General features: G+C 31.5%; 2 protein-coding genes across 2 annotated transcripts; one reads left to right on the top strand and one right to left on the bottom strand.

Annotated features, from left to right (window-relative positions):
- Positions 1–2145: 2145 nt before the first annotated feature.
- On the bottom strand, positions 2146–3149 carry LOC114162539 (protein MKS1-like). The gene has a single exon (XM_028046461.1). The coding sequence runs from the start codon at positions 2926–2928 to the stop codon at positions 2281–2283; it is 648 nt and encodes a 215-aa protein (XP_027902262.1). The 5' UTR covers positions 2929–3149; the 3' UTR covers positions 2146–2280.
- Positions 3150–6009: 2860 nt separating this feature from the next.
- Positions 6010–10129, top strand: LOC114162816 (probable Histone-lysine N-methyltransferase ATXR5). The gene is made up of 6 exons (XM_028046794.1): positions 6010–6540; positions 6648–6728; positions 8623–8852; positions 8990–9090; positions 9171–9383; positions 9656–10129. Exons 1-6 carry the CDS (start codon positions 6183–6185, stop codon positions 9813–9815), a joined length of 1143 nt encoding a protein of 380 aa, XP_027902595.1. The 5' UTR covers positions 6010–6182; the 3' UTR covers positions 9816–10129.
- The last annotated feature ends 498 nt before the right edge of the window (positions 10130–10627 follow it).

Here is a 10627-nt window from a genome sequence, read left to right as displayed (position 1 = left end):
TATTATTTTATTTAGTGAGCTTGGATATAAGAAAATTGTATGTACATTTTATCGTTGTTTTATATTCTTTGTATAGTTTATACGATGACATGAATTGATAGTCATCACATTTAATGACCTTTGAAAATATCCAAGAGTATGTCGATTAAGTAAGAGTTAAGTCTGGTTTCAATAAGTTGAGATTAAACTAGTGTCAAAGTGTTTGTATTTGGGAAGTCACAGTTTGGTACACTGCGGGATGAAAGGCAGGGACCATGGTGGGGTCTAAGGAAGTTTTACCAAGTAGGTGAATATCTGGATAGTTCAGAATAGCGCCCTGGACTAGGATATTCATAGGCCAAACTTGGAACTATCCGATACCTGCTCGGCATCGCCAAGGTTAGGTAGTGAGTATATATCTCTTTTGTGAGCCGATGAATGGCCAGTATTCTCGAGAAAGAAATAATTATGATTGTACCAATGTTTTATGAGAAATACTCAACTACCTAATCACTTCCCAAAGCAACTTTTGATGTTCAGATTGGATCATCAAAAAATGAATATGGATCCATATGTCTGGTAAAACAAGATCAAGTTTGGTGGTTATAGGTCCAAATCTAGGCCCCCGGTGTCTGCATTGTTTGTTGAGTTTATTAAGATTGATATTTAAGGCTTATAAAGACCTCACTCCTTTCATATTTTTCTTTCATATGTACCTGTTGCATGAGCAGAAGAGGAACTTGCTCAGTGAGAGTTGTTCAGGATATTATTGGTGGATCTTCTGAAGATTGACTCATGGATAATTTCTATTAATATCTTTAGGAGATGTTAAAAATATAGAAAATCTTCTATTCTGATGTAGGACTCTTAATATTTAACAAATATATATTTTTGTAATATTTCATGAACAATTACATAGATGCAAACTACATATATGAATATGAAGTTATGTTATTATTAATGTTCTCTCAAGGATAATCGTATGGAAAAAAAAAAAATTTGATTCCATATTTTTTTTATCAAATAATAATTATTTAGTATAGTAGTCGGGGTGTCACAAATAACATAAATATGTTTCAAATTTTCAAAATGTTGTGGGATTTTACTCTTTATCTCTATTTTTTTTTATGTTGTCTTTAAATCTCCTATGTTATTTCCCAATTTTGATACTAAATCCTTTGATCTTGACTCTTGCAATTTGAAAGGGATGTGGCCAATGCTTCAATATATGTCACAATAACTTGAAGAAAGGTGCAATGATGAAAAATGTTACATGAAACAATTACCAGATGATTTTATTTTCTAATTACATAATCAAAAGTTGAATCACTAATTTAGTGTATAAAAACCATTTATTCAAACAGTTGATATCCTTAAATAAACTTCAGTAATTCAAAGAATAAAATTTTAGTTATTGGCAAAGGATATCCTTCATTAAAAAAAGATAAATGATAGTAAGAAGACTTGAAAGCCATGCGTAGAGTAAAAGGTGGTGAAGAAAAATAAGATTCTTCTTATTTATATCTATTTTATTGGTTATGTTTTGTATGCATTACATGGCCAATCAATGTTCCCTCTGTTTACTTATTTCGCATGCTTCCAACAATTGTATAATCATAATTCAATAGTGTATAATCTAAAAATGGTTAGTACGAAAACAAGTTCTGAAAATTTACATATTCAAAGACCAAATTTGTTAATTTTCCAGAATAAACCTCACTCCAACCATACCATACCAACATTTCAAATCAATTAATACATTTTATCGTAAAAATTATTAAAAAAAATGAAATTCACCTTTTCTACAACAACTCCAAATTAATTTTACTTTTATCAAGTATTTTTTTCACTATAAGCTATTCAACATAGATAGATCCCAAGTCTGTTCCAAGGAAATGAATGAGAATGAAAAGCACTTAGCATTCATATATTTCACTAAAACAAAAACAAATTATATATTTTCTTGAATGAAAAACAATAACTATGACAAGAGTCAAAATATATATTACTAGAAATTTGTGAAATACAACCTGTTGGGTCCAAATGTTAAATTACAAATCAATAACAAAATTAGAAAGAGGTGAATGAAGAAAGCATCTGAGTTAAAAATAATGATAATAATAATAATAATGATAATTAATTGTGTGGAAGTAGAAAACCAAGCTGGCAAATGGAAAAGTCTTTGTCTTCTTTTTCTACAAGTTGTACAAAAACAGTGGCACTATAGGTAGAAGAAGAACCACCACTACTGTCAAAATTCTCAATAATCACCACAACCAAGTGAAGAAAAAAAACCTATTTTTAGTCGAAAAGGCTGAACAGGTTCGGGGACGGTTGCGGCGACACCACGGCCATGGGAAGAAACCCCGACGGACTCGCTAAAAAGCTACTTGCCGGCGACCAATAAGACGGGGAAAACTCGTTCCAATACGACGCCGTTAGCGCCTCTCTCGCCGGGGAAAACACAGCCGGAATCGGCGGCAAGGTCCCCGGCTCCGGCGACAATATCCCTGGAAACTGACCCACCTCTACTCCCTCATCTAACATCCACATCAAGTCATCATTTCCGCTATGCAAAACCTTCTCCCTTTCCGATGGACTCGTCTTCTCAATCGAGGCCAGCCTCGCCGCCGGCGACACGTCCCCGGCTCTTACTGGTGGGTCCTCGCCGGAGGCGGCTCCTGTGAGGCGCTGCACGACGTCCATGAAGTCGCCGGGGTTAACGTGGATGACCCTAGGAGAGACGGAGTAGATTATCACCGGTTCCCGTTGGGGCTGATTCTGCTCCGGCAGCGCGTGAGAGTGATGGTGAGCTGCGGGGTGCGGCGGCGGCTTCTTGATCTTGTGCGATTCTTTCCTGACTTTGAGAGGCGGCGGCCGAGGCCCCTGGAGCTGAACCTCTTTTTTAGACGGCGGGGTTCCGCCGGAAGGAATCTCCGGCGGGTCCATGCGGAGGGGGAAAATAATCTGGTGTGGTGAGAAATAGAGAGAGGGTTGTGGTGTGAGGCTGAGAAACAAGAAAGATTGGAATTAAACCATGTTTGGAACTGAATTGATTTAATGGGAGAAAATAGATATATGGTAGTTTGTTGACTTTCGAGGGAAGGTGTGTTGACTCCAACCCCATTTTTGTGTTGTAATATAAATAATTAATCATAACTCATCAAGACTAAAGTGCAGGTCACTGTATAATATTTTTGTTATAATTATGATTTTCTTTTTTATATTTATAAAGTTTATATTTTGGATACTTAATATAGTTACTTATACTGTTGCGGCCCCTTAATTTTTAATTAATTTTAACTTTCATTTTAATTTAATTTTGTGATTTTTCAGTTCCTTAAATTTTATTTTGTTCACAATTTTGTTTGACTTTTAGTTTTAAAAATATATGGGGTTAAATATACTTGTTTTCCCTCAACTTTTCCTGGAAACTAAAGTTAGTTATTTTTTTTTGAAATTTAAATTAGTGTAGTGTCCCAATTTTATAAATTTTGTGAATTTAATTATTTAAACTATTTTTTTCTTACGTTTCAAAACATATATTTGGATAACATTTGGATTGTGTTTTCTTTAAGGGATGAATTTGAAGTAGGGTGTGAAAATAGATTTGTGTAAATTTAAGTAAATAAATATGTGTGTGTTTTGTGTAGATTTAGAAAATAAAGTGAGTTATTTTGTAGATAAATTTTATGAGAGTTAGTGAATGATTCGAGTGATATGATAAATAAAATAAAGGGTTATAATAGATAAAAATTAAAAATTACTAAAATACCCTTATAAATATATGAAGTAATTTTTAAATTAGTAAAATATTAAATTTTAAAAACTATTATTTGATAAATTAAAAAAATAATAAAAAATTAAAGTATATTAAATTAGTATTATTATTTTTATAATAATTACTATTATTTAAAATTATTATTAATAATTTATTTTATTATAATTAATTATTATAACGATTAATTTTAATTATTATTATTATTATATTTATATATATATATATATATTATTTTATTATATATAATAAAATAATAATAATAATATATATTTTTTAATATTACATACATAAGTATACGAAGAAAATAAAATAAAATATGTATATTATTACCGATATTTGAAACATCATGGATAAAAGAAAAGCATTATTTATCGTTACAAATCTTTGCAGTTTACGAGGGATGAATTTTGTATACTATTTCACATCATCCGTTCATTTTCTTAAATCATTGCAAAGGAACGTGAAAAAGTTTAACTATCCATCCATACAAATTGATTGATTTGAAGGATCCAGAAAGAAATACGGTTTTGAATTATTTACACATGACATATTTTTATTTTAATGTAAGTCAAATACTATTCTGAAATACGTTTAAAATTTAAAATAAATTAATAAAATTTGATTAAAACACTAAATTTATAGCATCTAAAATTTAAGAGACTAAATTAGATTAAAGTTTAAAAAATGAAAAAAAGATTAATTACAATTTTCACTAAAAGTTAAAAGATAAAAAATATATTTAACCAAATTTAATCGATGTCAAATTTCATTAGAGACCAATTCTATGTAACTATTAATCTTCCCAATCTTTAAAAAAAAAAATCAAAATAAAAAAGAAATTGTAATTGTGTATACAAAATTTAAGAACCAAAATTATAAATAATTGAACTTTTATTGACTAAAATTATTAAAAAAATTAAATGGTGACAAAAGTTACACACACTTTACAAAAGATACAAAACAAAGTTAAAATTATGAAATATATAGACAAAGTTATAGTTAATTTGTGGTTTTTCATTAACATAAGATTTTTATTTCATCATACTTTTTTTTATAGTGATCATTTCAAAACTATCTACACTCGACTACTAGTATGTAAATATTGGTACAAGGAAACAAAGAGTTGTTCTAAAGTTGTTAAATATATATGAAAAATTGGTTTCTTTTTAAGTTTCATTGAATTTTCTTTCTAAAATGTTTTAATATTCATTGGATTTATTGAAACATATAAGCAAGATTGATAGAGTACTTTCTTAAACAAACTATTTCCTTTTCTGTCATATCTTTTTTTAACTTTTAAAATAACATGCTTTTTTATTGTACCCTTAATTTAATTAATACAAAGAGAAAAAAATAATTATGATACGATAGAAAGAAAATACTATAGGAAGTAATAATAATGTAACTTATTTAAAATTATATGAAAATAGAAAGATTGAAGTATTTATTTAAATTTAGGTGAAAAAACATTCAAATGCTCTTATAAACAAACAGAGATGTGAGTTCTTATTTAATGAAATTCATTTATGATTTACAACTTATAATAAATAAATATAATTAATGAAGAAGAGCATTAAAAGTTTCTGAAGATACAATATTTTCTCTGAGTTCATTTTTTTTAAGTGTTTTTTCAAAATTAAGAAATACAATAAACTAAAGACATTAGTTTTTATTTTAATAAAACATTTATATTTTTTATTTTATTTTTCTATTTCATTTATACATCAAAATAAATAAATATGTAATTAATTAATATGAAGTAAAATATATAAATATAAATAATAATAAATAAATAATGCTGTTTTAAATTTTAAAAAAGAATTCTTTGCAAAATCCAAAAGAGTAATGAAAATTCTGAAAAATCTTAACAGCCATAGAATTATTAATTTTGTTTTGGAATACAATTTAGTGCAGACCGTTTTTATTTAATAATTATCACTAAAATATTATCTCATATTTAAAATTAAATTTTGCAGGAAAAAATAATTAAAAATAAAATCAGGTAAGCGTTGACCGATTAACAGGGACATTTTAGTCTTAGTGTACTGAAACGGCTACGACTTGGTGAAAAACTCGGAACAATGTATCATGAAAATTAGTGCAAGGGTCTTAAGCACGACAGCTACACCACTAACAATGCTCCACGTCATGGCTCGTAGCTACACTCTCTCGCGAGAGCGAGTAGAAAAGAAGAGGAAGAAGGAACACAAATAAACAAAACACACAAACAAATTTATTTGGGAGATTATTTTCTTAATTATTTTTTCTATTTTTTTTTTTTTACTTTTCTCATTTCCCCTTCCTTTGGTTGCCACAGTTCTCACAACCATTCTCCTCTCCCTCTCCAACTCAGGAAAACGGTTTCCTCGAAAATATAAATTCCAATTCTGCACTTTTGGTTTCGAAAATTTCTCAATCCGCCATGGCTCCAGCCAGCTCTTCGCCTACGGCTCAGAGGCACGTTGGCTTCAGCCGCCGCACGCAGGCGCCGTTTCAGCTCAACGACTCCTCGCGCCAGCTCCACGATGACTCGGCGCCGGCGAAGAAGTACCGGCTGATGTCAGACATTATGGCGCGCGCCCAGTACGCGGTGGTGGAAAGAGAGACTTACAGTGACCTGTTGTGCGAGCAATGCGGTTCCGGTGAGCTGTCGGAGGAGCTGCTTCTCTGCGACAAATGCGACAGAGGCTTCCACATGAAATGCGTGAGGCCGATTGTCGTGAGAATTCCGATTGGATCGTGGCTTTGTCCCAAGTGTCAGGGAGGGAAGAGAGTGCGGAGTAAGGGATTCTTTTACTTCTCTTCACGTGTTTCTTTCTGCTGTGTTTTTGTTGAACCTTTTTCTTTATTTTTATTATGAATGTCGCATTGTGTCTGCCTGTTTCAGCTTTCTCGCAGAAGAGGATAATTGATTTCTTCGGGATTCGGAGGAGTTATTTTTATGCTGATGACAAGAGTTCTTCTCAGGGTAATAATTAATTACAGACATGTTTCTTTTGTTTGCTGATTGTTATCTGTTATTTACTCTTTATCTTTTTGTCAAAATCCTTGTTTTAACAATCATTCAGAAAACATGTATCGAGTGAATTGAATTGTGTTTCCAATTTACTTTTGGTTTGTGGTTGTAATGTGGAGTGTTTGTTTTCGGTCATTCATATATGAAAAAAATAATTGAACATAAAAGATCGGCTCATTAATTATGTGTATTATTTAGCTTTTGTATTTGAAGTTTAATAGTGATATACAATGTAATGAGTCCATATAATGATCTTTTGGAATTTGTACTAACATTCTCTGAACGCAGCATGCATGCTTTCGTGGGACTTAATATACTTGAGCCTTGTGGAATGCCCGTTCCATGGTTGTGGATTGTTTCTTTTTGAATTACTTAGGATATGGGAGTACTGATGTTTTCATAGCTTTGGAAACTTTTAGTTTGATTTGCTTTAGATTGTGGAGTTTATTGATGATATTACCAAATGGATGGTTAAATTGAATTGTGCTTGTGAAGATATCATAAATAGACAAATTAATGGTAACTGCAATTATTGTGGCTGTTAGTTGAATGAACAAGTATCATTAAAGTTATTTTTGTTTCGCATTATATGCCTTTCTTTTTCATGATCCTGGCATTAAGATCGAATTGAAGAAACATGATATTGGATGAGAAGACTCGTATTTTGTTTTCTTTGGCATGAGAATTTGAAAGTTACAGGTGAAGCGGATGAAAAGATTCATATTTTTGTGAGATTGCAGATTTTGGGGCAATCTGCCTCATGCAATGTCTATCTGAAACCTATTGTTTGAAGGCAAAAGAGGCCATCAAATGTCTAAAGGTTTAGTAGTAATTACAGTAGTCTTTTCTCACGGGGTTCTTAAACAGTAAAATGATAATCATCGTTTGAAATCCTTTGCAAATTCTGTGTGGATGTTGGATTAGGTAGTTTTTCACACTTGTTTAACACACACCCCTGGCTTTGTATGAAAATGCACAGATGCCCCCTTAAATTTAAAAGTTATGTGAAACTCCTAATGTTTATATAAATTGCAGCTAACACCGAACAAAATTAGTAGCAGTTAGGTCAAATTTCAGTGTATGGGATTGATGTTTTTTTAACCAATGTCATGATATTATTCTTTTTTGAAGCATAACCTGAATGGTTTAATTTGAGCCCCCGTAGAGAAGTAAAAGTACAATGATATTTGGAATAGATACAACAAAAGGCTCTAAACATTTCTTGACGGCACAGTTAATGTTTACAAGGAATGAGAAAAATAAAAATGAATGGTGGAGTCATGATTTTTTATAAGTAGATTGTGGAAGTAGTAAACGATATATTGTGAATTTAGATTGATTTGAAAACGATATGTCATTTGGCTACAGATAAAGTTACTACAACAACTTTTCATGTAAACTAGAAAGACTTTGGCTTCTTGGAAAAAATGTTTCGTACACTCTGCATTTAAGTGAGCTCTTCATTTTCATTACAAGTAATGAAGGGTGCAGAATAAATGATGCATGTTAGTTTCAATATTTGCTTAATTTTTTGATTAAATATATTCTTGTTTTCTTTTGTTTGCTAGACTAGCAAACACTTCTTATTTCATGTTTGTTTCTAATTCACACTGGATGGATGTACCATGAATCTTTATGTGGTGTTTTTTCTTAGCAAAGGAGGCAAAAGAAAAATACTTTTAGATACTTTTAGAATAAATGATCATATTCTTAATATTCAGGTAGTTTGTAGCGGGAACTTTTCAGTATACCTATGCCTTAACTTTGTTGAATGTCTATATAATCCTAAACTCGTGATATCTGATTGGAAATTTTATTTTCTTGATTTATTGTTTTCAACTTATAGATGCCAAGAAGCGTAGGAAACGTTCAAGACCTCTGGTATTACATAAGAAAAAAAGGAGATTGTTACCATTTGTTCCTACAAAAGATCCTACACAGAGATTGAAACAGATGGGTTCCCTTGCTTCTGCTTTAACAGCATTAAGTATAGAATTCTGTGATCACCTCACATACTTGCCTGGAATGGCTCCTAGATCTGCGAATCGAGCCGAACTGGAAAACGGTGACATGCAGGTTTCAGCCAATCATTTTTCTTTAGATTTTGTATCCTTAGAAATGGAGCTGTTTCAAACAGGCTAATTAATTAAGTATGCACATTTCCCTTGTTGTATTCTTGTTTGATTAAATATTTTTATTGTTTGCTCTTTTAGATTCTTTCCAAGGAAGACTTGGAGACCGTAGAACACTGCATTGCTATGTCTAAACGAGGCGAATTCCCTCCCTTTATGGTTATTTATGATTCGTGTCAAGGGTACCATCTTGAACTCATCACCGTGAAATAGGAAATCAACTTGTGAAATCTTAATGACTTTTCGTGATTGTGCTCTCTAGCTATACTGTTGAGGCTGATGACCTAATCAAGGATATGACAATTGTTGCTGAATACTGTGGCGATGTGGATTACCTTCATAACCGGGAACGTGATGATTGTGACAGCATGATGACCCTTCTTCTTGGAAGAGAAAGTTCTCAAAGTCTTGTTATCTGTGCTGATAAACGTGGAAACATCGCTCGCTTTATAAGTGGCATAAACAATCATACACAGTAAGCGTGTCTTGTTTATCTCCTACCAAGTCTTGAACATAAGAATTACAACAAGAGTATAGGGGGAACAAATTAAATGGATCATTTCACTTAAGATTCCTTCTCTCATGTTCACATACTTCTTGCAATTCAATGTATAAATTGTTTGGCTTTAGAATTCTCTTTAAAGAGATGAACATTTTCAGATTCAAACTTACTTTTTTTAATTTTCATGTACTGATATTGCTAATTCTTAATTTATTGTATTTAACACTAAACCAATTGTGATGCAGGGAAGGTAGGAAGAAACTAAACTGCAAATGTGTGAGATACAATGTTGGTGGTGAATGCAGGGTGTTTTTGGTTGCTACTCGTGACATTTACAAGGGAGAAAGGCTTTATTATGATTATAATGGTTACGAGTATCATTACCCGACTCATCATTTTGTCTGAGTGAAAGACATAAATACCTACTAAAAGACATAAAATACCTACTATGAGGAAGAATTGGGATGCAATTTTAGATCCTCGGGAAAGGATTTTATTTATATTCTTAAAATTTTCAACTCATTGCTTTTGCAGATTCAACAAATTTCTTCCTAAATTATCGGTATAGGAAATTCGTTGTAATTTATGCTGTAGAGCTGCTCAATTATGCGGCTTAGAGATGAATAGAGTACCTTAGGAAACTTTGTTCATTTAGGTTATGTCTCAGAAGATGAGATATACATTTTTTTTTTCATCAATACAATTTTAAGTCATTTAAAGGGGATCATCAGTTTTTACTTTGAAGAGATTGCGTTAGATGTTTATTCCTTTGAATATTGGGTTTGAATGAAATATTGGTCAATCCTGTTTTGTATAACTTAAGCCGTGAGAGATGAAGTATGAATACACTTTAAAATACTTATTTAAGAGTTCTCTCATTTAAAGGTTTTTCTTGTATTCAAAAGATAGGTTGGGCATGCATTTTCTATGTTTTATATGCACACCTTACCTTAATCAGATTAAATGAGCATTATTAGGCAGGTATTTCAATTTCCGAATGAAATTCATGTTGGAAATTCCGCAGTTGATATTTTGTTAAAGTTTTTATTATAATTTAGCTTAGAATTTGTGGAGCATGTATACATTTAGTAAATCATAATTTTGTGATTTGTATGATCTCTATACCATGGGATCTCTTTTAATTGAGGATACCACATTGGTTTGTGGTTTAACAAGTTTGGTTTGTATTTGACATCCTCTTTGTGAGCGAGCTAGAG

The sequence above is a fragment of the Vigna unguiculata genome, chromosome 9, assembly GCF_004118075.2.
Source record: "Vigna unguiculata cultivar IT97K-499-35 chromosome 9, ASM411807v1, whole genome shotgun sequence".
Lineage (NCBI taxonomy): Eukaryota > Viridiplantae > Streptophyta > Magnoliopsida > Fabales > Fabaceae > Vigna > Vigna unguiculata.
This window is presented reverse-complemented; position numbering and strand designations above follow the sequence as displayed.

Excerpts from the sequence above, each read along its gene's own strand:
- LOC114162539 (XM_028046461.1), bottom strand. The coding sequence starts at position 2,928 with ATGGACCCGCCGGAGATTCCTTCCGGCGGAACCCCGCCGTCTAAAAAA.
- LOC114162816 (XM_028046794.1), top strand. The coding sequence starts at position 6,183 with ATGGCTCCAGCCAGCTCTTCGCCTACGGCTCAGAGGCACGTTGGCTTC. Across the intron at positions 6,729-8,622 it reads TGACAAGAGTTCTTCTCAGG|ATGCCAAGAAGCGTAGGAAA; the intron begins GTAATAATTAAT and ends TTCAACTTATAG. Across the intron at positions 9,091-9,170 it reads ATTTATGATTCGTGTCAAGG|CTATACTGTTGAGGCTGATG; the intron begins GTACCATCTTGA and ends TGTGCTCTCTAG.